This window comes from Limanda limanda, chromosome 8, assembly GCF_963576545.1.
Source record: "Limanda limanda chromosome 8, fLimLim1.1, whole genome shotgun sequence".
Classification (NCBI taxonomy): domain Eukaryota; kingdom Metazoa; phylum Chordata; class Actinopteri; order Pleuronectiformes; family Pleuronectidae; genus Limanda; species Limanda limanda.
In genome coordinates this window covers 12,564,720-12,591,058 of record NC_083643.1, presented here as the reverse complement: position 1 = coordinate 12,591,058, position 26,339 = coordinate 12,564,720, and the positions used below count along the sequence as shown (strand labels likewise).

General features: G+C 42.8%; 1 protein-coding gene and 1 long non-coding RNA gene across 2 annotated transcripts; both read right to left on the bottom strand.

The window, feature by feature from the left end:
- Positions 1-868: 868 nt before the first annotated feature.
- On the bottom strand, positions 869-25,527 carry sema3ab (sema domain, immunoglobulin domain (Ig), short basic domain, secreted, (semaphorin) 3Ab). Its single transcript, XM_061076677.1, has 17 exons — positions 25,404-25,527; positions 17,436-17,596; positions 16,977-17,039; positions 14,505-14,624; positions 12,480-12,570; positions 11,570-11,689; positions 10,881-11,023; positions 6,724-6,838; positions 6,541-6,610; positions 6,292-6,436; positions 5,984-6,203; positions 5,797-5,888; positions 5,642-5,683; positions 4,899-5,056; positions 3,562-3,629; positions 2,307-2,449; positions 869-1,885 (listed from the first exon to the last, which is right to left on the bottom strand). The coding sequence occupies exons 1-17, from the start codon at positions 25,525-25,527 to the stop codon at positions 1,340-1,342; spliced, it is 2,421 nt and encodes an 806-aa protein (XP_060932660.1). The 3' UTR covers positions 869-1,339.
- LOC133009307 (uncharacterized) lies at positions 7,627-8,943 on the bottom strand. Its single transcript, XR_009680532.1, has 4 exons — positions 8,515-8,943; positions 8,182-8,294; positions 7,969-8,062; positions 7,627-7,877 (listed from the first exon to the last, which is right to left on the bottom strand). It is a non-coding gene; the product is annotated as an uncharacterized LOC133009307 (long non-coding RNA).
- Positions 25,528-26,339: the final 812 nt, after the last annotated feature.

The window sequence follows — 26,339 nt, the reverse complement described above, 5'->3', positions numbered from 1 at the left end:
TCCAGAAATGTATTTTTCATGGTACATACAGTAAAATGAAGTATACCTGTGAGGATTATGGATATGAAACCATAAAGGTGGAGGAGAAAATACAGTATGGATACTGGGTTATTGCTCAGTGCATTTGATGTATAATGCCTGTAATATTGATCAGTATTGATAAATAACTGCCAGTCTTTACCTACTCTTTGATAACACAGTAACTTAAAGTGATTGGTCCAGTAAATCAAATCCATCAAACCAAATGATAAATTGCCAAAATAAAAGCCCTGGAAATCCAAAACAATATTTTCCCAATGTACATTATTGTATATCAATAAATACACATGAAGTGGAAACAAAGTGTGTACAAATCATACGCATTGACACGATGCAGTTGCCTGTAAATGACACTGGAAGAAATCTGATGGTTCAAAAAAACGGAACAGAATCCTGAACACCCGTCTCGTTCAGTGAAGCTTATCTCGGGTGTACACACACGGACTGGTACAAAATCTCCCTGCTTACAACTGCTGCTGAAGAAAAGACTTTCTCTTAAATACATTTCTATCTGGGGAAACGATACGAAGAGTCACAACAACCGCAAGCCATTCCCTTTAGTTTGAGGAGACGTAATAGATTACAGTATTTACACATCTTAGCTACATAATAATATCCGTCAACAAACAGTGACGGCTGCTCCCAGTTTCTTTGCAGTGCTCGGGCGAATGTCTTCTCTCGCGTCGAATGATTAACCATGAATAATACCAGAAATGACCAAGTATCCCATCTTGTGCTTCTTTTTTTTTTTTTGTCCGTTCCCTCTGCAGACTCGTCTTTAATACAATCCCGTTTCCTCTTCGTTCATATTTGTGAAGTAGAAAAGCAGTTAATCGGGTATGTGTAGGTATCTATTTAGTTTTCACACCGACAAAGACACCTATAGCATGCCATGCGACGGTGCCATGGACACAGCCACCTGGACGTGGAGTCAGTCGTGCCTATACTGTGTGTACCCAGTTTGTGTGCAGGTGGACACTGACCCTCTGCAGTGCTCAGGCCACAGAGGCCAGCTGAGATAATATGCTCCGAAGGTCTGATGTGATATAACATCCTGTTTCCTGCAGTCCTCTGTCCAGGCACACCATAAATATGGCTGCCCACGCTTTAAAACACACCAGCCAGCACATGGGGGAATTATATGACCTTTTTTTTTCCAGTTTAACTTTTCTATCCAGTCTTTGTGGGAAAAGTCTGTATCTTAATATGAAGATAGAAGCTGGGTAAGTTAATCGGGGGTTACAGAATGAGAACTGGGTGCGGTTTCAGGTTTTGGGCGTTAAAAGTTCAGGTTTGTGGGTCAGACACTGCGGGGGGCCCGCTCCAGTTCGTGGGTCCTGCGGTTACGGCCCTTCTGCCTCTCTTGCAGGTGTTTCCACTTGGCTGCCAGCCCTTGAGCGTGCATGTGGGAGTGAGGGTTCACCAGCACCTTCTGCTGCTGCTGCTGCTGCTGCTGCTGCTGGCGCATTTGTCCCTGCTGCACGTGGTGGGCTTTCTGCCTCCTGTGCTTCCTCTCCCTCTTCCAAACCTGCTCGCAGAACTCGTCCACGGTGTTCAAGGTCGGGTGATTCACCAAAGACAAGAAGTCTCGGTACCACAGCTTTTGATTCGGAGATTCTCGAGGTGAGGAGAACTCCAGGGCGGGAGCGCTGGCTGTGGCCTCTTCGTCGCGATGCAGCAAATCCTCCAGGCGCTCGGTGTCGATGACCTCCAAGGTCACCTTCAGAAGTGTCTGCATGAAGCCGTGCTCCACTGCCTGGCACAGATAGATGCCTGAGTCCCTCTTGTTGAGTGTGCGAATCAGCAGCCCCTGGTCGGTGCGGACGAAGCGCTCCTCTGATTGGATCTGTGAAGTGATAAAATTGTGTGCGATAGAAACAGAGTGAAGGACAAAGAGATAAAAAGCAATTGAATTAAACATTTCAAAATATGCTTTCATGACACAATTCTTCCTTAAACTCTAATCTGTTTTGACTCATGCTGTTTTAATTTGACAAAATGTATTTCAGTTGAGTCATCTGTGGTATTAATTATTAATTAAATAATACTGTGTTTTCTATAACACTCCTACCTACATAGTCATTATTCATTCAGATTGTATCTGAGCATATTTCAGTCACACAACTCAAAACAGAACATAGTCAGTGTTTGGCCGCCTGAAGGAGCAAGCGATGATTGTGTGATGTGATGATTGTGTGATGTGATGATTTTGTGATGTGGTGATTGTGTGACGTGATGATTGTGTGTGAGTTGAGGGGTTAACGAACCTCTTGTTTGCGGTCGTCAGTTGAACGCTGATACTGCCAATAGGTCAGGGCTCTCTGAGACTTGGGGCTGCATTCGAGAAAGGTGCTGCTGTTCTCCACTCCATACACCGTTTTATTCAGAGTCGATTGCCCGCTCAGTTCATCTACATAAAAACCATAAAAGGATTTGATTGGTAAAGGTTTTCTCTTATTTCTTGATGATATTGTTGGTTGTGATCATGGCTGAGTGTCCTGTGTTTCCTGTTTTAAGCAAAAACAATGGAAACAGCTCTGAAGAGCCACATGTTGTGAGTTGTGAGTGTTTCTCTGATGGAAAAGTACTGACTGTTCCTGCAACAACGACTGCATTTCACATCATTCAACAGTACCCTGTCTCTTTTCTTATCACACGTCATCATGAGCACAGAGGCAGTCACTGCAGGAAATGGGTTGAAACTAAAATCTGGGGTTTATTCTGGGACGTATTTAAAAGTATTCCATCCCGTCAGAGTCGTTCTGCACTGTGAGGTCAGTGGTGCTCTGATGGATCCGCTGCTGTAAATGTACTGTGTCTTATGTCCTGTGGTAAATTCAACAATTTATACTCCACTGGCACATATTATTATCTCCTCATCATTTCAAAATACAACTTTTTTCATGTTTTCAGTTTTTTTATAGAACATTTACTCTGAGAATTTGACCACACAATCAGAAGTGTCTGGTTATAATAACCATCTGGGTAGCAAAGAAGTCTTTTTTTTTTTTTTTTGGGGGGGGGGGCTAAACTCCTCCACCTCAACTTCCAATCGATTCTGATTTGTTCATTCTTCTCCAATTAAAGAGACGTGAAGTTAAGAAAGGGAGACTGTGCATCAGACCACTAAGCCCATAAACGGTGCAGTGGAGTGGAGGGCTTGGCGACACAGAGGAGGCTCGGAGGAATTCTGACCATGTTAATTATAATCTTCACGCGGACCAACGCTAATCTTCAGAAACACATAAAACACACACAGGCGCACCACAGCACATTCAGCTGGATTCGTTCCCCAGCCGCTGCTTTTGAAACCATTGCTACGATCAAAACACAACCTCAAGACAATGGCTCCTTTTGTTATTTAGCAAGAAAACTGGCCTGACACGTTGGGTTTGTTATCTGCTTCAATGGGTCATCTAGAAATTTGCTGTTCATTATGATTTGTATCAGAGTTTGTAAAAATACCTTTGTGTTCTTACAAAAATAACCATGAATATATGAACGAATATGGTATTTAGGTACCGTTGTGTTGCAGATCCGAGCATTGTGTGAGTGGGTCTCCGTTCCTGATATCCTGTCTCCTTGTTCTCCTGCAGAAACACAAACACATAAACACAGTCATGACTCAGCAGTTCTGTTGCGTGTATGGGTTTGTGGGAATGTATGCGTGTGTGTGTGTGTGGGTGTTTATTTGAATGTGGTGTGGATGTGCGGCAGCAGCGGAAGCCAACTCCAATAGATAAACTAACAGCAGCAACTCTTTGCGCCACCATAAGCATTATAGAATAGCTTTAATGACAGGGTGTGTACAACAGAGGAATTCATATCTAATCAATCACTCCAGCCTCTGGTTCGCAGATGCAAAGGAGATGGAGTTCCACGTACAGTATCAAACATAAACCTGCAGGTACTCATCTGTAAACAACAATTGAAGATACTATGGAGACACCAAAGCACACAGGTAACTTCACCCTCCCAATCTCCCATTGTTCTGACAGAGCGCTGGTGTGCTGGTAATTGGAGGACTGAGGAGTTTGCTGCTTGAATTCTTGAATGTAGGACTCTGGAGTCCAACTACCAGTCGGAACAGGATACTCTGCAGCGAGCACTCGAATCAATAAGCCCCATGGAGCTGTGAGTGGGAGGCTCCACACACATGTGCACATCCACACAGATCAGAACGCTACTACAACCGCACAAGCACCGAACCTCTAACACCTCCCTCACCCCTGGTTCACCCAGACAGCCTGCAGACATCGCTGACATGAATCCTCATTTACAGTAAACAAATGAGGTTATATTTCAGGCTTTCTGGTCGAAATACGACCTCATGCCTTCGGGGGATTTTGGCAAATATACAAAGCCTGCACTATAAGTGTATTCTAGCTCCAGTCCTGCACCACAGGCTGCACAGGCTACACATGTCCTCAATCTGAACATGAAACAACTTCTATATATATATAGTTCGGTTTTACTTCTATAAAGGTTAATCTATATCTTAAACAAATCCAACCCTTAAACAACTAAACAAGTAGTCAAACATGTGCTCTAAATTTGGCATGTTTAAATCTAAAGCAGGTTGCTCTTATTCTCCAGTTACGTGTGTCCACTGAACTTTTACAGTGATTAAATTGACTTTTTCTTATGAGGCACAGCAACTTGTTTCTAACTTCAACAATTCAAGGTCTTTACCTGAACTCACGTTAAAATATCCCGCCGACGGATGCATCATATTGTTAACACATGCTCAGTGATTATAGAGCTCATTCTTCACAATGTACGAGGTGTCAAGCAGCTTATGAAATGCAACGGCAGGGTGGCAACATGATAATCATGAATGTGGAGTATGCATTCAGTACCTCTTGGCCATGGGAAAGTATCTTGAGCACTCAGTGCCATCCCATGCACAGTACGGGTCCCTCGCCAGGCAGCATTCGGCACAGGCCTTCCCGTAAACCTCACACCGATGTAAAGGCATCTGGGAAACGCCGATGTCTGAGCCCAGGTACAGTTGTTGCTGTGCAGGCAGAAGAGAAAAAAAACTCTTGTTCTTTGACTGATACACCAGTGTTTGTCTTATATTTTCCAGCTAGTCAGGCATGTGGACAGATCGTCTCTGTGCACGTGCTCAGCTTCCTCCTGCCTGTCAATTAGTAAACTCCTTTTTATCTCTCTCTGCCATTTGAGTTGATGAGCTAGTTGTCTTCAATGTGTGACAACACTTTGGTTTATCTCAAAGTATTTAAAGTCTCTAGACAAGGGTCTCTTTGCTTTGTCTTTCAGCGCTGCAGCAAGGAGCGTCAATATGAGGAAGGGCTTTTCACTTTCTAAGAGACAGGTTTTACAGACACAGTGGTCACTTGCATAATTTTCATATTTCATTATTTTCCATGCAGCAACTCAGTAGAATTAATGATTAGTTTCACCAAACTCATTACTGAGGAAATATTATCTTGCAGAATAACCCTCATGTTTTGTTCTACTAAACATGTTCCTATAGTTATGATAGATATGACTTAATTTACATTAATTTTTCATTGAGTTTTAATTTAAAGATGACTTTAAATTAAATTAAATTAAATTTAAGAACTACGGTCAATACCTGTTTGGTTGAAAGTTCCATGGCTGTAATGGCTGTTGGCTCCTGTAAGAAATAAAACAAAATAGAAAAATAATTATCAGACAACATTCAATGATCATACAGTCGTATTTAACCCTGGTACATCACGTATAGCATGTGACGAGAGCATGACTTACTCTAAACACCGTCATTTCCTCCAACAGCACCTCCTCCAGGTCATGCCAGGAGCCTCGGGGGATTGATACCACTTTCAGAATCGTCCCGATGTCTGGCACACAATGGAAGCACACAACCTGAGTTAATATCTGCTCTGTCCGGTATGTTTATCTTTATATTTCTATCAGTCACTTGATGGTTGTGTACCTGTGCCTATGAACATAACGTCATACTGGCCATCTTCAGCTTCTACTTTATCCACCACTATCTGGGTGAACTGGTAGTCCACATCTGTTTTGACTATGATTGGTCTGTTGTTAATGGGGTAGACGGGGTTGAACATGGCAGGGTGGCTTCTGGCAAAGGTCACCACCTCATCAGGAAGGTCCTTAGTTGTATCAAAGCCTCCGAATGTCTTGCTTGGACACTGTGGAGGGAGATTATTGTTAAAACACTTCAAGGAGGAATCAGCTTTAAGATCCTCAAATCAATCCAGTTAAGAGCATAGGACTCACTGTGCCTGGCCGGGGGTAGGGAACACGTCCCTGGAAGGGCACCCACTGATAGTTGGGTCCGTCTCTGTGAGCGTAAGGACCCAGAAACACTCTCCTGATGTCGGTCATGCTGTACATACAGACAGCCGAACCTTTGAAGATGTTGCTAATGGGCAGAAAGAACGAGTCAAGAGAAAGAAAGGTGAGGTCTTTGTTCAAAACCACAGATAATGCACTCAGCCATAACTATTCCATCGTCAGCCAAAGTACCTGGAAGTGGTAAAAGCTGCGTAGATGATTGGGCTCTTGGGATCCTTCGTGCTCATGAGGAAAACGTCCTCTGAAAGAGAAGGTAATACACATTACAGATTTATCCTCCACTGAGAAGGGGGAAATTCATCTCCGTGAGAAGATGTGTGAGACAAGTTTCCAGGTGCCGGAGCAATCACTCACGTAGTTCATCGAAGTGGGTGTCTATCCCATTACTGCCAGGCACCGAGCAAATGAGCCGAGCTTTCAGGAAGGTGGTCCACTTGTTGACGAGACTCCTGTGACCTCCCAAGTCATTCTGTTGGACAGATCACAGGTTCAGGTTCAGCAGGGAGGTTCAATTATCTGCAAGCTACAGGTTTATCGTTCATTTTCAATCACTTTCCATTTCCTTAAATGGCCACATAAAAACGGTTTCTCTTTCAATTTTATCAGTTGCATTTCCTTTCTTAGCCATATAATATATCATTGTGTGATAAAAGATTTTAAGATCAGGTCATGAAGTATCTCATGGTTTCCCACTAGACGAAAAGCAGTATTATTGTCACAGTGAACCTCTACGGACAGGCCTAATCCCCTGCTGTAACCAACTGTTTCCATGATGTTACCTCGGCGTTCGCCAGTGAAGACAAGGTGGGTCTATCGGCGTTTGCGGACCTTAAGGGGGATTTGGAGAACAAAGGAGAGAGCCGCGGGAGGGCTCGCTGAGCCTCGCGGACCGATCGCGACGTGTGATCTAATTAGCATATGAATCGGAGTCCAGCCGCTGGCTAGAACCTCTCTCTACTCACCATTGGAGGAAACCACAGACCCTTGAAACTAATGTCACTCGTGATTGGTTGGTAGAAGTGTTGCTATTGGTCACCTTATGGGTCATTGCAGTGCACACGTGGGGTCACAGCATTCCGCACGTGGGGTAAGCCCCTCCCACACAATATTTATAATAAAAATGTATATATTAATATTTATTATTATTTATAAGTAAGCCTTTACCAAAAGCACTGCAGTTAATTAAAACTAAACATTCATGTGATGCTTGATGTTATAGGTGAACATATTGTACAGGGAACAAATGTGAACAAGGTATATGTGGAGTGAAAGCTTTATTTACATACAGCAAAAATATTGTACAAAAACTCAGATGAGGCTTGAAATGTTTCTCTGCAGCCTCTGGGTCATGACTTCTTTGTGGGACTCTTCTCCAGTGTGTAGACGTCTGTGGTGTGTAGCTGTGAGATCGGGTGTAGCTTCCAGTCTTATATGAAGTGTGGGACACAGGTCGGTGCGCTCCTGGCTGTGGAAGGATGGATCCATGTCATCTGTCCCGCTTCAATCAGCTGTAAACACATTCAGTAAAATTAGCACAGTTCAATTACAACATACACCTTTACATGTAACTGGAAAATTATTTAATGAATATAACCTTACCCTCTTTCTTCTCCGACAACTCCTCAATGCTGATGTAAGGTCTGGTCGGATCATACTGGCTCATAGTGTGTCTTTGTACGTCATGGACAGGCAGCTGGAAAACAACACATGTAACATGACTTTATTATTAATAAACGGAAATAGCCGCGCTGCATCACCGTTGGAAGATCCACAGCAAAAAAACACCAAAACAATTCAAAAACAGTTACTTACATTCAATGGCTTAATTTTCTGCACTTTAAATCCGGACTTTCAGCGTCTCAGCCTAACGCCTCTTTGTTTGTGTGTGTGTGTGTGTGTGTGTGTGGAGGGGGGGGGGGCTGAGGCTGTGAAAACATACAGAAAAAAGTCACGTTGATGAAAAAACTTAACGAGAACAAACTGTTACATCTAAGTAATTCATACATATTTACACATGCACTAGATCTGCTCCAGCACTCGATGCTGTATTCGTATTTTAGCAACTTTCTCGCTATCCCAAAGAGTGGCGGACATGCTTTCAGATGTAGGGTTAGCTTAGAGGTTAGCATGGCGTCTCTAGCTCACCGTAACTCAGGGACTGTGCTTCCGTCTTCTCCGCCTCGACCCGTCCACACCGGGCCCGCGGCTCTGCCTCCACACGCACTCATCTTCTCCTCCAGGGAACAGCGTCGTGTCGACTTCAGCAAGTTATTTACCCCGAAGACAGAGTCACTCGTACGGGACAAGCTAAACACGACCCGCTTCCTGTCTGCGGGACACTCGACGCTGCTGCACGGCGTTTACGAGGCTCTGATTGGACGAGTCCATCAGCTGATGACGCGAGCGGGTGACGTGAGCAGCGGTGTTTAGTACATTTACACACATGATTCACGCTGTTCTGTGTTCGTAACCTTATAGTTGAATGCACTTATCGTAAGTCGCTTTGGATAAAAGTGTTGACTGTTTTAATGGAATACTGAGAAAGTTTAATAACAACAATTAGACAATTGAAGTTCAAATTATGAAGGAATTTAAGCTCTATATTGTGTCTCCTTTATATTTAAAATAATAATCAAACTGAGTGGAGATGTATGTTGTAGCCAAACAGCCGGCTGCTGTGTTTTGTCACTGTGCAGTCCATGGGGGATTAAATATTACACTGAAAAAATAAATCATTAAATCAATGAATGTTTCATAGCAATTTTGAAAGTAGTGGTGAAAAGGTACCATTTATAATTCATGGAACAGCTTAGTTTGCCATTGACATGTGAATTTGATGCCAGTATTTTGGGAGGACAGATATTTTTATGGAAAGCCAGTAGAAGTTTGGAGCTTACAGGACACAGATGATCATACCCAGCATCATTTATTTGCTGGAAGAGGTGTGGTTTACACTTCCTCTGTGCATTTAACCAGCACAATTGAAAAAGTGACTGTAATCATGCCACTCTGTACAGTTGTTGAGATTTAGGATTGGATGACAATAAAAATTTGAAATAAAGTGCATTGTTTCATTTCTTTTGACTGCATTGACCTTTGTTCGTGGTATACAATATAATTCATTATAGCACACTTACTTACTTAAGAACAATTTAAAATTTCAGGTTTAATATTTATTTTAAGCCTGGTTTACTCAGCCAGATAGTTTGTTGGTGCCTCTTACATATTGGTGTTATCTGCTCTCAGGGAAACTGATTTGCATTTGTGAAGCTCAGAGCATTGTCATTTGCATGTGAAAGCGTCCTCGAGGAGTTGGAGCACGGGGGGTCAAATCTCAACAGCTCACAGGCTTGACAACTGCAGGAACCCTGAGCGTTTCCTTTGCTGCCTGCAGATACGTGTGAAAGTCGTTAACCGAAGGATGTGCCAACACTTCTCTGCGACACAGATTGACACAAACGCTTATTTTCATGCAGTGTCCATGGTAAATAAAAACATTTGTTGATTCTATTACTTTTTACAGTCAATTTACAAAACTGTCGCCAATGGTCATCGTTTGCATTATATATACTTTAAACTTACATATTTAACAGTATGTAGAAGACATAAGGCAAACTAAATCATTTTTTGTTGAAGGTGATATAAAAACATTTGCTGAGGAATTATTTTCTCTCAATGTGTGCTATATATATATGTAGAAATAATTGATTTCCAGGTGAAAATACTCTGATGGACTAAAATCTTCCACCACGCACCCTAATAATCTGTGTCTGTTTGCCTTACAGTGTAGTGGTTGTTTTCCAAATAGCACACAAACACAAGCACGGAATGCTAACTCATAAAAACGTGTCCCTCTTGGTGTTGATTTATGACAGCAAGTCCACAGGCCCCAATTAATACCACATCTTGCATAAAGGATGGTTTGTCTTGTGATGACTACAGCAGATTCCTCACATTCTGGTTAATCAGGCCTTTAAGGAGGAGGCATGATATGCAACTACATAGATGGAGGGGCTGAGGTTCACTCTACAGATCTGAAGTCAGTTTGGTGTTTTCCTGCTCAATGGATACGAATGGGATTCGGAGCATAAAAGCTGATACGAGTCCAGGGATTTGACTAACATCCCTAGGAGCTGGAGGGTGTGGAGGACCCAATCAGTGCCAAAGCTTGACATTAGGATAACAGTGCTGCCATTGACAGGTTCTTTTCCTCTCAGGTTCCAGTGACATTTAACGTTTCTCTCAGGTTTCTGTCTTCGGGGGTGATTGCAGCGAGCACAACAAAGCCCACTCTTCTCCCGGCTAAAAATAATCCCAGATAACAGCCCCTGAAAGCTGCCATTATAAAAGCCACTCAGACACCGGTCAAGTGTTTTTCCAGATACAGCGGCTATTTGGCATAATGTTGGCGTGAAAGCGTCTGTGTGCCATTGTCTCTCTGCTTTTGTGTGTGTTCTTTTGTGGGAGGCAGCTTGTGTGACTGTGTGTTGGTGTTAGCGTGCGTGTCGTACTTTGCAGAGCTGTCCAATGCGAGCGTGTGTGGCCTTCCCGGCGTGCTCTCCATCCATGGCATTCTCTCTGAAGAACAGGTAGATTTTATCGTCTTCCGGGTTGTCACTCTCTGGAATCTGATGAATGCCCACAAACCTGGGATCTGCAACGCATCCAGAGACACATATAAAGATACATAAATCAAGGTGGTAAGCAATTAAATGCAAACTTTTGAGTCGGCAGATAAGCTATAGATTTTTTGACTGAATAAAGATTAAAAAAAAAGTAATTACAATAATAGTCTGTGGCTAAAAAGTAAGGACCATCTCATCCGGATTAGAGAAAAGTTTGGTGCATCATCTTTCATTGAGATCACAGTTAGTGAGATAGCTGATTTCATTATATTTGGCAGACAAGAACAAAGTGTCATCTGCATAGAAGTAAAACGTTTTCTTTGGTAGAAAATGAAGTCAGAGCAGATTCTTGAGGTAGTCTACTGAATACATTCTATTCGATAAATAAGATACATTTTCAATTTGATAAACAGGAAACATGCCAAAATAAGTTGACCCAGTCTGAGTTCAGATCTATCAAAAATTGAAAGTGAGATTTGAGAGTCAACTTACAATATCAACCCTACAAAAATATTTATTTTAACCCATCATGAATATGGTCAAGATGATCAATGATCTCCCCTGTTTTCTCTCACCATTGAGCCACCGGGAGTCGTGTTGCTCCGTTCTGATTGGGTGATGATCGCCAAGAGTGCGAAAAATGGCAAAGTCCCGCCCCATGAAGTCAGCTGACGTTCCAGCGTACAATTCCCCATCTGAGAGAACAAGGATTTAATAGTGTTAGGATGAGAGCACAGGTTGTGGGTAGTGATGCAGGAATTACACTCGGGGGGCATTGTTCAGGTGCTTAGCAGTACAGGTAAGAATTGGAGTCCTGAGAGATAACAAACAGTGACAGCCGTGATGAACATCAGGGGTGTGAAATTGACATTACCACAGTGGGCAGGGCCGAGAGGGAAAGGCAAGGGAAGGAGGACCGGCTGGAGGGACCGATGAGGAGGGAGAGGACAGAGGTGTGATAAAGGGGGAGTACATAATCATGCTGTGAGCGGGAGAGAGAGAAAGCGGAGAGGAGATGAGGGGAGACAGGCTAGAAAATGGCCATCTGCTGGGTTAAACGGCGAGCTGTAACACAATGTGACTGGTGAGGATCGGGGGGTAAAGAGGGAAGACATGTTCACACAGTCCTGCTTTATTTGTGGAAAACAAAATTGAGGATTCAGTGTGAAGAAAGCTGACAATATGAAGTAAAGTGTCATCGGCAATTCACACCCACCACTTGAAAGAGGTATACATCCAGATTGAAAATAGTGTTTACAGGGTTGTCAATGAGGGGGTTCCCAGAGAGTAAATACAAACTACAGAGCATAACCGCTTGTAATGAATGACAGGAATCCCCCTGTTCTGTCATTCACATTCACTTTACACACGTTACATCAGCTGAAATGAAAGGGCAGAGGTTGTGCTTTTGTGACTCCCAGGTTTTTATATGACCTCGCTGTTACAGACAGAAGAGCAGCACCGTGCGACCGTTCTTGAACTCACCAAGCAGCATGGAGGCAGTGAGCAATTTGGGATCATAGGGACTCTTCCCCCGGCCATTTTCAACGTGAGGCTCCAGTCTGAACACACTGTCCTGAACATAGAAACGGAGGAGAAACATCAGGAGTTATTTTCTCTGGGAAACCTGTTAGGAATTTCAAACTTTTAACTATAGGTTGTGTCTGAAAGAACTCTTAATAATAAAGCTAGAGGTAGTTTTAGCTAGATATAATGCACATACAAATTAATTTAATAACTGTTGCTGTTTAGTGCCAATAATGTATCTTTTAGTTGCCCTCATAATTAACTTCTTGGATATTAAAGCATATTTTCATTAGCTGTATTCAACATCAGACAGAATTCAAGGAGCTGTCCTTTCTGGGGCAAAGTCAGTATGACATTGTTTAGTTTCGAGGATGCGAATGTTTACACATTCACAGTCAAGATTGTTTTTATGGAGCAGACACACAATAAAACAATAATAGTTTCTCAAACCATAATGAATGACTCTTTTCATAAAGGCGGAAGGGGAGGTAGGAGCAGTGGGTCAATAACATTACCTTATACAAATCATTATTTTCAACCTTTCGCTTATCATATTTAATATTTGGAATTTGCTAATAATGTTTGTACGTCACGAGGATGGTCAGTCTAACAGCTGTCCTGATAGGAGAGTCGAAGAGAGTTTGTTATGGTTAAGTTGGTGCAGCCAAGATGGCTAGAGCAAGACACTTTCTACTCAAGGCTGAATTACGAGACAACATCAGACTGTCAGGGTAGATAGAGTTGCCCTAGCAACCGGTAGAGTAGCGTAGGTGCATGACGGAGAGCTGCTCGCTGTCACTTTCTGGATTCGGTAACAAGAGGCGTGGGACTGCGCCTGGACCAATAAGGGAGATCCAAAGTGATTTGCGGTGACTCCCCTCCAATTATTCATAACCAATCACATCAAATCTAATGTTATAACTATACCAAACCCCTTCTGTTCGGGGCCATTTTCATCTTCCTACTGCTAACTTAATTAGCATAGGCTGTGATAATTGTCCATAGCTATGAATAACTTTTCATTGTATCTTTAAATAAAACATTTGATTGAACCAAAATCTTGGATCGGCTTCTCTCATTATATAGGATAAACCAGCACGCCTTAACAAACCCCAGAATTTTGGAACATTCAGTTAGCGAGACAATTGCTGGGATTGAGCAGAATAAGCAGAATTGTCCATAAAATTATTTCTAAACCATGAAGTTGCTAAATGCTTCACACATGAATTACAGAAAAAGAAACTGGATTCAAAAGGGCAGTTATCCCCCCCCCAAAAAAACAAGTAGCTGTTTTAACAAGCATACAAACAACTGAGAAATAAAAGTCTTAACCCGCAGATAAATAACACAGTATAATTAAAAGCATTAAGAGAAATCCGAGAGAGTTATTGAGACCAGTGCTGATGTTTACAATCATGTTTCCACCAGCACACACTGGAACAGAGAAGGATCGAGATTGAAACGAGTAAATTGCCTTACTCCCTTATGACTTGATGACCTCAACGCTGATACGAAACCCATCAGATGAATTACAACTTAAGGTTCTGATCTATACACAGCAAGGAGCTTTTTCTCTGAGATACTTTCCGCCTCTAATTGTCCGTAAATAGCAATCTAATGAATAGGAAATGCACATTTATGTGTCTGACTCAGTGACATTTGAAGGAGGAGAAGAGCAATTTCCTCCGCTCATACTCGAATGAACACACACATAAGTTCCATGGTACGAGTGGTGCATTGGAAATCCTGCAGTCTATGAAACCCTCAGTTTAATTTTCCACCTCAGTTTGCTAAATGGAACCATTTCCATGTACTTAGCGAATCATTTATTAGGAGGAGTATGCGCTCACACCCAAATTTCAAATGCTCTAACTTTACAAAACCCAGTTTACTTTTTATAGCTTAAAACCAAGATGATGGATAATTGCTTTTTGACAGAAAGTGGAGGCAGTAATAGATGCAGTTTGTAGCATGTGTCTTTACCTCTGGTTTCTTGCCCACCTCCAGGTAGGAGCACACAGGGTGGAAGGCTCCGGTCCCACACACGTACAGGTGGGTTTGGTTGAACGGCTGCAACACCTTGACGAAATTTGAGCACTCCCTCTGGGACAGGAAAGAAAAAGCATCAGGATTGATTCACATTGATGTGAAACCCATTTGAAGCCACAGTTTCACAGTCACAGTCTTGTAGCAAACATCGCTCAGACACGTGCTCGACTTGTTCTCTTTGAACTCAGCGACATGAGCGATGTAATTTCCCATGGAGTTATGGGAAAATACGAATGACATCACAATAACAAACAACACAGTCAACAAAGCTTAACCACAATAATCCCATACCAGCCAGAATAATATTACTTTACATTAATTTAATCTGTCTGTCAGTGCAACAGTTATGTAACAGATTCTAGTTATGTTTTATAATGTTACAGTATATATATGAGGGGCTTTATTTAATAGTTTTGTCTCTTCTTGTGTTTGTGTGTGTGTGTATGTTTGTCTGAAGCACAACAGGCATCTTTATAAGTCGTATGCATTGCTCGAGGCCATATGGCACATTTCCTTGTGCCCTGGCAGCACGTGTTTGAGCAATCCTGACCTCAAATAAAACTGGATATGTCATTGCGTCGAGTTGGAAAAAAAAGAACGCTGAAAAAAGAAAGAATACCGCCACAAATTATGCATGACTAAGTACATCTGGCTTTACTGGGTCATCGGCAGGCAGCAATCTCTCTTTGTGTAAGCCTCTGTTGTCATTGAGGCAGCTGTCTTTCCGAGGATTTACGTAAGGATTACATATTTACTGCAAGCTGTGTCCCACAATGTATATACCTATTGTCTTTGCACTGTGATACCTAAAGATTTAGCACAGCAACCTATCAAACTTTTTCCCCTGAAATGTGTGTGTCATCAGACCTTTCACACCATTATCTCTCTCTATCCTCTCTGCTTCACAGTCTCTCTACACCTCCCTTTCATTCTCACTCTCCTCCAGCTCCACAGCAAAAAGGACCATCCCTTATATTCATCCAATCCCATGATGTTTATAGGAAAACACAGCCCTTCAAATCAGCCATACAGAACGGTAAAAGGACAGAACTCGCCCTGCTCTGGCCAATGTCCACGCTGTGAAGTCAAGACAAAACAGTAGAGCCATGATTTGACATTTTAGCCTTTTGCCTTAGGCTGTATCGAAGATAGAATTCATAACACAGCTTTTTAGGGAGAAGAGACAGCCTCCCAGTGTGTTTACACAGAGTTTCACCACACCACACAGGGCGTCTCTAAAACTGCACTTGGCCAGATACAGGGAGATGTGATGCTTGGCTTGTCATGCAGGGGTTGAGTAAGGTAAGGAGGCTGAAAAGACCCCGGGATCCTAAAAGGCAACCACACAAGATGTTTCGGATGAAACTTTAACTTCAACCCATCAAAGTTAATGAAATATTCTTATACTAAATAAATACACTGCGCAACTTCAGAAACCCCAGATGTGTCAGTACATCTGGTTTGTTATCATTTACATTACTGCAGGGATAAGTGCAAGACTGATGGCTTTCATAATTGAAAAGCCACACAAAAAGAATATTGACTCCTTTCCCATTGCCAGTAGAGGCCAGTAAGTCACGTTTGTGTCGGGAATTGAGAAGCTCCCTCATCTCGCTGACTTGCCAGTGTTGCTTTTTGTACGATATGAATATAGTTCGGAAGATGTAAAAGACAATAAGTTCACAAACGTTCATGGCTGTTTACGTGCAACGACCTGGATGTTCAATGTGTGCGTCATATGGTTTCATCGAAAAGGCGCATCAACGTCTGGACCGCAACAATGAAGAGGAAGAAGAAATTATATTGTTCAACCAGGTGTCATGTTTCTGTCACTGCTGATTGTAAAAACCTGTTTCTACCGAAGAGTCATCAGTGACCAAGGAGTCAATGTAGATTTAAGAGATTAACATAGAAAAACTGAAGACTAATTACATGGGAACACGGATCCCTGAATACTGTATATGTATTTTATTCCTGCGGTATGGTTCTCCCCTCAGGTCTGACAGAAAGCAGCATCATGATTTCCCTGGCTTCATTCTACAGAGTGCCCCGAGGCTTGATAAGTGATTAAGGTCACATGATGTTCAATCTTGGCTCTGAGATTACGATCAGGCCTATGGTGCCCTACGTGACGTGTCGTCCATATGACAGATTAGATGTGTCAACTCACTGGAGTAAACGAGCTGAAATGTTGAAACAAATCTTATACTGTGTGATTAAAATGCCCTATAGACGTAGCACATACAGCCAGTGTAATCCCAGTGCAACTACGACATGAGTTTTACTTTGGGACCTGCAGAATTGAACATTGTTTATAATAGCGTTATAACATTTCCCAAACATCTGTGGGAGTGGAGGGGCAACCTGCTAACGCCCACTCGCAGGATGGATGGTTTTAGCTCTTACCGAGAGATCTTTTCCTGCCCACTTGCATTCATCTCTCTTGGTGGGAGAAGCTGGCCAGGGGATCTGCAACACAAACACATTCCCTGTGCATGTTAGAAAAGAATCACCTGCCCCGGAATGCATTTTTTTACAGATGTGAGTCGATGCAGCCGCAGCTCGTGTGCATGCATGTGTAGACATGGGGGTTGAAGGGGTCACAGTGCGATTTGTTATCCACTTTGTTTCAGTTCGCTCCATTATTTATCCAGGTGTGCAGAGAGCAGCTAACATGCCTGGCACAGTGTGTGATCGTGTGCGGCAACTCTGGTCTGAAATATTCATGGGGCACTTTTCTGTAGAAACAGAAAAGAGAGTCCCGAGACACCTGAGCCCCTGACCGGCACTCTGGGCTGAGACGCAGGCAGACCTGGATTGGTGAAAGGATGAAGCTACCAGACTGAATCCAACAGTGATTTTTACCTGTGCATAGTCTTTGCTAATATTGAGGAGGTTGAAGGAGAAGATGTGGTCCTTGGCCCCGACGATGAGTCTTCCTTTCTCCTCGTCCAACAGGAAGGTGTGATAGGATGAACTGTTGGCCAGACCTTCAAACGTCACAAGGTTGTTCGACTCCAACATTTCTATAACAAAAAAAGAAAGAAAAGTGGTGATCAGCACAATATAATCGTCAAGTGCACTTTACGAAAATCCCACCATGATAGCTGAAGAAAACCCATCAGGTTGATATTTACTTAAATTATCCTATTGAATCCACAGAGTCTACTATGACATAGAAAACTTACAAGTTGAAAACCTTCCATATTTCCAACCCTTTTTCCAACCGTCTACAATTTCTGTGACCACAGGTTCACCCCTATATTCACCAGTCTGCTTGTTCAGTGGTAATGTGCCACATACATTTGAGGATCACTGCTCTTTGCCTCCAGCACATGATAAATAAATCAAAGGACGTACATTTGGTTGTCTCGCCCCTACACACGCAGATGTTCCTCTTTTATACCCATTGCTCCTCCACATTTTTATGTTTGCTGGACACGGTTCAGCTTGTCCAAGCGAGGCGACCGGCAGATGACGAAGAGCCACTGCCAAGATCAAACTGGACTGGGCAGGTAATGCCAGCACTGGGAGCCAACGATCAAACTGCCTGCGAGGAGAGGCGACCTTCACCAGAGCAGCCGAGCAGAACTCGCTAACACTCACTGTGGAAAACTGGGAGAATAATGTCATGTTGCTCCACTGACATTAGGATTACTCCACACCACATCAGCTATTAGGGAACGTTTCTATGGGCTACGGCTCACATTTTGCTGTGTAATGCGACAGACGTCTGCCAAGTCTCACAAAACGGCGACATTTGCTTGCACAGCGGAAAGCCAAACATTTCATTGAAGCTCTCATTACCGTAATGACCTCTAAAGGGGGCACTACGACTATTGCATTATAACACCTTTTGTGGAACATGTGAAGACACACACACTTTCATAGCTAGTCCTCTCTCACATGTTGTTCTCACCCGCAAAGTCTAACCACACAATGACCCCCCCTCCCACGGACCACCCACACAAAAAGGGTGGAGAGCTGTGGGACAGAGAGCAACTGATTCCTCCGGTGTTGTCTTTCTCTGCATCCTTTTCTCTCCGTATCTCTCTCTCTCTCTCTCTCTCTCTCTCTCTCTCTCTCTCTCTCTCTCTCTCTCTCTCTCTCTCTCTCACACTCTCTCTCTCTTCCTCTCTCTCTCTCTGTCTATCTCTTTCTCAGCAAGTAAATAACAACAAAAGCTCATGTATGTTTTAGCAGGGAGAATGCCCCCGCTCTCTGAAGTGTGTCAGAGCCCGAGAGAGTGAGAAGACGAGCTGAGGCAAAACTGGTCTGAAAGAAGAGAAAGCTGGAGGAGAGAGGGAAGGGCACTGAATGTTTTTTCTGTTAAAACTGGGGTCATGTCAAGTTGTTCCAAGGGCTACTGCTTCAACTCTGACAGCAAATGAAAAAAGTTTATGAAGTTTGTAAATCTATAAATGTATTTTATGATATCCAGGCATAGTTAGCTTTATATTTGTATATTCAAGCCACAGCAAGCAGATAACAATACTTGAGAAGATAATTTATGGTTGTAGCATATACGCAAAACAGTGATAGTTGCATTTGACGTTTTTCCACCATTCACAGTTTACCATTAACTTATGATAAAATCATGGGTTAATATGGTAAAACCTTACTTTAAAAAGAAAATAGTTATTTATTTATTATATCATTAATACTTATACACAATATAATTGATACAACATTTTCTTACATTCATTGCAAATCAATATGCTGTTTATCATAATTTCAGTTGTTTTTAACATTTTTATTTGATTTCATGCATATACTCTTATTGGATCCATGTTGGTTATAATAACAGGAAGTTTTAAATATAAAGAGTGATAAGTATAATAATAAAAAAAAATGTATTTGTTTAAGAAAATGTATAAAGCTCAGGAAATAAAGATGTGGTAGATAATGGATACAAAGAGAAACATCTTGGGTCTGGTTACAAACTTCTGCACTTTCATGTAAACACTTTCACTTTTCACATAAATACACACGTGCCTCACTCTGATGTACACACACATGCACAGCCCTGTACACGCAGGATGAGGATGTACAACTGGTTGACACCCTGTCTTTATTGTTATTGTCTTGGTGATTTACTTGGTTTCCTGTGGCTCAGTGCTGATGGGAGGAGGAGATTTAAACAGTCTCCTAAATATAAACTCCTGTCTCTGTGTGACCCAGCCCTCAGGCTCCGTGACTTCCCACTCCAAAGACTTCAGAGAACTTGACATCTAAACCTGACTTAATAAGCCCACCAGGATTTAAAAGGAATCTTGAAGTCGTAGATATAGTCTGTGGTAGATTTAGTCTGTAGTCTCCCACTCTGACACATAATGGACACACTCCCAAACCAAGAAAAGATTAATTCAATTAGTTAATTTAATGCTTCTAGATAGTTAATCAAGTCTTTATGTGATCTACAAACACATAAATATTTTGATTTGGCTTGAATCATCTACTTCAGGGATTATTGGACTCCTCATAACACAACCACTCTCTTAAGAATAGAAAGAAGCTCAAGGTCTTAAAAAAATAAAGTTGCGGTAAAATTATTGCTCAGCCGAATCCGGAGCTGTGTCCCAGATTTATGTTCCACTGTATCCATGGTGATCAATCATTAGCGGATCCACTGTAAGCCCTTCACTGACAGCACAGTAACACATGCCTGCAACCTCTGACCCTCTTTCACCTGCGCCAAGGCTGCGTTTGTGTGTGGGAGAGGAAGACAGAAAGAGAGACAGAGAAAGAGAGAGAGAGTAGGGATCATTTCTCCACATGGATTATTTTCATTTCGGCTCCAAAGAACAAGCAGATGTGTTTATTTCTACGTATTAGACACGATTCCTTCCGATTAACTAACATTCAGTGAGGTAATAATACAAAAAACAGATGCATGTTGATGATTAAAAGGAAAAAATCCCTTCTTCTTTCAAATGAAAAACCAAGAATGCAGAGTGTGTCTGTGTGTAATCTGCATATGATCCATTTATCTGAATGAAATGAGCAATTCATGAAGGAATAAAAACACATGTTTTACAAACAGGAGGGTGTCAAGGAGCCCTCGGGAAACTTGCTTCCTCTCAAACCAAACCCCTGTACAAGAGTAGACACACACACACACACACACACTCACGCACACAAAATTGTCTCTGGGAGTAGTGTCCATGGTAACAGGCCATTCAACAGAGACTACTGTAGAGACTAGTTATCAAAAGCTAATCACCTGGAGACTGATACTCTATGGGTGTTTGTGTGTGTGTGTGTGTGTGTATGTGTGTGTGTGTGTGTGTGTGTGTGTGTGTGTGTGTAAGTGTGGCATGTTCCTATGTCTGTTATTGGAAAGAAACAGGATGTTTCTAGGCCTGACCAGAGGTCTGTACATGTCTGAACTGGTGTCCCCTCTGGTTAAATATAACAGGTATGCCTGCATGCACGAAGCAACACTTATTTTTTCCCTGTCTAATCTTTATCTTCATCCCAAAACTCCTCCCTCCGATAAACTGTCAAGCAGTTGACCACATTTCATTGTGATAAATATATACGATTTTGTGCCCCACAGAACATGTTCGTCTGCATTTGGGGTCCAGGACATATACGGACACTTTGACTCAGACAGACAGACAGACAGGTGGATGGGCTAATGTCTGGCAGGTAACAGGTGTCAGCTGCTGTGCTGCCATCTTTGACCAATTTTCCCTCTTTCCCCACAGTTGTTACGGTGTTAGTCTGTCAAGAGTCCTGCAAATGTCACTTTTTAACAGCTGCCTCTACTTTCTCTTCCCTGTCTCTCTTCACTCTCCCACTTGTTTTAATAAAACTGTTTTACCGCCTGTCCTCCTTCTTCCGTTCTCTCTATTTCATCCCCTCTTTCATGTTGTAATGAAATTGCGAGCGGGAGACAGAGCGAGAGAGAGTAGTGCGCTGTTATGTAGAAATGGGAGAGAAAAAGAGAGAGAGATGTAAGGGGGCAGATGGAATGGATGCAAAGAATCAACAGTCCCTTGTGAGACTGATAAAAATAAACTCTTTTACCCTACATTCTCTCCGTCTTCCTCTCTTTGTCTTTCTCAACTGGAGGGCAGAGAGAGCGATATCTAAGTGCTTCCGCAGAAAGAAGCAGAAACACATCTCAACAATAACCCTTGCGAGGTATATACTGTATATACAGGAACACTGACGCCCCGGCTCCTGCTTCAGTAGCTTCATCGTACACATGACTGACTTTATAATTGCACACTAACAAAACACTGCGTCACCGGGTGCACACCGACGTTGGTTCAGTCAAGCTTGAGGGGGAATTGACTTCATGAGGCTGATAATTTGTTCAGTGTCAATCAGAAACACCTCCTTACGCTCTGTCACGTACTGTTTAACAAGTTGTTCTGCAAATATGACTGATTTGCTGTGATTATTGCTGAGGTAAGACAGCGAGTTAGATGGTTTTCATGGATTTCCGCTTCTTGGTTACATTCTTGGTTCTTGATCTCTCTCTCTCCCCCCTCTCCCCCTCTCCCACTCTCCCACCCCCCATCTCTCTCTCTTTTCTACTCCCTCTTTGCCACCCACCTCCTCTCTTCCCCATTTCCCTATGCTCACCCAAACCGGTCGAGGCAGATGGCCGCCCACACCAAGTTTGGTTCTGCCAGAGGTTTCTCCCAGTTAATGAGGGAGTTTTTTCTCTTTACATGTGCTGTTCATTGTGGGAACTGTTGGGTTTTCTCTATAAACTTAAGGTCTTGACCTTATTATGTTGTGATTTGGCTCTTGAGTTGAACTGAACTGAATATCTTTTATTACAATCCATTCTTCATTTTGCCATGGACTTTAATGTGAAGCACCTTGTAACCCCATTTACATTAGTGCTACACAAGTAAAGTTATTATTATTATTATCAAATGTGTGGTTTAACAGATGATAAAAAGTTGTTGGAGTAATAAAGTTGAATGTATTGCATCTCTGTGAAACTAAACTGCTTTCATTTCACACCACTTTGATCTTGCATATGTGATAAGTAATATTGATTCACACTTTGGCACAACTCTACATGACACTATGTCTGTTTGTCCGCCAACAGCCATGAGCAGCGGAGATTACGTAGGCAGACGCACTGTGAATTTCTTCTTACTTTGCAGCTGGTACAGATGATGACTAAGTCAAATGACTACAAAGGTTCCTCTGAGAGAAACACCAGCAATACAACCCTGATCCAGCCTCCAGTCAAGGGTGGAGCAGACTATTCAGATTTCGACGAAGCCTTTGAACATCCACGGCTCTGAGTTTACAGAAGTCCATGCCCTGGCCATTCAGGGCCAGTCAGAATTCATACTGTACACACCCCAAGAACCCCAACTCCGCTCGGAAGATTCTTCACGTTCTTATGGATTACAGGTCTTAAATAGAAGTTCTCCAACCTCCAACTCTGATTAAAAGTCTTTTCACATCATGCTTAACACAAAAGGAAATATGTGTGACTTCTAGAATGAATATTAGTGACTGTCAAACCATTTATCCTTAACTTTTTTAGGTATTCAAGAAATTAATGAATGCATGTGTGTGTGTGCACGTCCTTGGCACTGCTCAGGAAAGGGGTGGACAGGTCAAAGAGAAAGAGTTCTTTTGGCAGTACACCCGCATCCTATAAAATCGAAGTACTCTCTATTTCCTTTTTGGGATGGTAAACAACATGTGTCATACCTCTTGTGGCCCATAAACTCAAAAACCCTATGGACCTCTTACTCAACAGAGCGTCCACTCCGGGAGTGAATTAATCTCTCGTCAATTTATGTCAATATATATGTATATAGAGCTGCTGTCCACTGTAAATCCACGGCCGCCTACTACATCATCAACACCCCATCTTTAAGTTGTTGATACAGTTGGACCTTAGCTCGTGTTTGCGTAGCCATGGGGTGTCATTGTTATCCTTCCCCCTACTCCACTGCCCTTCTGCCCCTCGACCCTCACTTTCAAAGATGTGGTGGAATCTCCTGGGGTTAAGCAAGGAGGCTGGGGATGTGTGTGTGTGGTGGTGTGCGTGTGTGTGTGTGTGTGTGTGGGTATGTGTGTGTGTGTTGGTTATCAAGGGAAGCTCGTATGTATGCTTCAGAGAGTTTAACGGCGTCCATAGAGGAGATCACACTGCGGAGGAGCAGGCTGCTGCTCAGGCTCGTGCTTTCGGAATAAACACTTCCCCGCTGCGTTCAGTTGAGTCAAGTCTTCAATGGAGTTAAAAACATCTGTGTGGAGGCCTGCACCCACACACACGCATTGGTCTGGACACACAGGTTTTTCAAGTATTCCCAGTGACCTGTAGGGGTCAGAGTTCCTTCACCTCCCGGTACCATGTGTCACTGATCAGACGTTACTTCCTCAGGACTGCGCAGCGTCTCGGGCTGTCTAGGTACTACTCTGTAATTCAGGACAATAGATCGTCTGGTTTCCTTCACTCCAGGAGTAAATCTGAGTCAGCCTCACCTGTCAGCGGGGCAATAAATAATTTATACGACGATATAAATGATTCATGAAGCAATAATGCCGTGTCACTTACCTAATGGGTCCTACAGTGGATAATGTTTAATAAAATCCCCCAGTTTCATGTGAATAATATCTCCACCACGTTGAAGCCATGAAAATTATACCTGCTCGCTGGAAGCTCTCTGCCAAGGATGGTGCCAAATACTGTCCCCGCCAGCCAAAATGTAAATGATGATGTCTAATGGAAATATTGAATGTGAAGCTGCAGCCAAATAACCAGGCTCGTGAGGCTGCTACCTGAAAGCCTGACTTGTAATAGAGATATCACCGAATGGGCGTGTTTCACCAAACTAACAGCATGTGGTTTTAAATGACTGATACGCTCACAGGTATCATTAGCTATCTACAGATGGCCGTGTATTAGGGTGCATGTGAGTGAGTGTGTGTGTGTGTGTGTGCTTGCGCATGCTTGTGTGTATAATTATGGATCTCCCAGTGCTGAGCGAGAAGCATTTCTCTTTGGGAAAGCCATCTGCTGAAACAGACCTGCACCATTCATCCTGAGTATAATTACCATGCAGGGAAGAACAGAGTGGAAAAATGACATCCAGGAGAAAAAAAGAAAGGGAGCGAGGGAAATGATTCTAAACTGTCTATGTCTGGCACCACTTTTCATCGCGAAACTGACAACAGCGCTTGATCAAAACTGGGACAGAGAGACAGGAAGAAAGAGTGAATCAGCGACTTGAGTAATAAACAGTCCAGTTGTGCCAACACAGAATTTCTTCTGATTTGGAAAGTGGAGTTGCTTTCCTAAACGTCACTAAACTACTTTCCTAATGGGGTGACAGTAAATGTATTTAATTCCTCCAATTACATCCTTTTTACAACACCACACTATTTAAACACTGCTACAAGCTTTCCATGATAATTACACTTTTGGGCTTTTCTTAACAGCTAAATTAAATGTAGTTGGAAATAGAAGCCGTGTTATCTGCATGAGCTTTGAATGCAAACTTTCTTTAGAGGTCTACATGTAATGTTGAAAAGTGGACTTCAAGTATTTGACTTAAATCAGGATCAGAAAATGTGTCACACAACCAGCCATACAAACTCAGGAAGCTTAAAAAGCCTTGTAAAAAATGTATTTACTTGTTAGAAGTTGGTTTACATTGTTGGTATTTTTACAAGTAAAGAGAGAAGAAGCATCTCTCTGCCTCACAGGGACAAACGATCTCACAGCAACAACTTTACTCACTTCACCAGCTCAACATATATATATAGATAAATCTACAAGATCAAGAAATACGGTTCTATGACATAGCTGCATCATTTAGAGATTTGGCATGAATGACTCACCTTTATAGAAGAGTTTGAGCCGGGGGACGTTGTTCTTGGTATTGGCCTGCTGGGCTCCGCTGCCCTCTATCCTGAGCAGAACCATCCCAAACAGCAGCATAATGCTGCCCCAGGGAAAGCCCATGGTCTTGGGGCAATAGAGGTCGGACAGGTCCTTTAAATACTCGACTCCAGTGTCGGTTTCAGATCTGGTGTAGCAGAATATATGCTGTTACTGTTGTCCTGTGGTTAGGAATAAATGCTGGTGGATCAATCCAGACTTGTTCTCACCAGGTATCTGTGAGAAACTCTTTCCTGTTCCAGGGGTCAAAAGCTAAAATTAGAGTCCAACTCCAGGGGAGAGGGAACCTGCGAAGCAGAGTTGGGGGTTATGGGTCAATGTCACTGCAAGAGAGACTCCCACAGCAGTCCACAAGTCCAAGGTAAACCGTAACAAAACTAAGCACAAATAAGAGTTTGTCATTGTGCTAATACATTACATTAGGAGAGGGTCTGGGTACATCTGCCATAGTTTCCTGTCCTGGTTCCTGACCAGCATGAAGCTCTGGGCGAGCAGCGATCCACGTTAATGCTGAGCTTCTACCTTCAGCTAAAGAAAGAAAGACAGGTCCAGTGTGTTTCAGCTGTTAATCCCGTCTGCTTGGTGAGCGAAAGCTCCACTGACTCTGCCTCTGCTCCGCTTTCACCTATCTGTCTCTCTCTCTCTCTCTCTCTCTCTGTACTCAACATTGGTTTGGATTAGCACAGCACCACTCAGCGCAGATCTGGTCTGTCCCCACTGCACAAGGCACAGAGAGCAACTGAGAACAGCTGAGGCAGACAGCACAGTCAGAGAGGGAGAGAGAGAGAGAGAGAGAGAGAGAGAGAGAGAGAGAGAGAGAGAGTGGAGAGTGGGGGGGGGTTGAGAAAGGAAGAAGAGTGCAGTGTAGGCGGGAG

Excerpts from the sequence above, each read along its gene's own strand:
- sema3ab (XM_061076677.1), bottom strand. The coding sequence starts at position 25,527 with ATGGGCTTTCCCTGGGGCAGCATTATGCTGCTGTTTGGGATGGTTCTG. Across the intron at positions 6,839-10,880 it reads GCATTGGACAGCTCTGCAAA|AATGACTTGGGAGGTCACAG; the intron begins GTACGACACGCA and ends TCTGTCCAACAG. Across the intron at positions 6,204-6,291 it reads CCTACCCCCGGCCAGGCACA|TGTCCAAGCAAGACATTCGG; the intron begins GTGAGTCCTATG and ends CTCCCTCCACAG.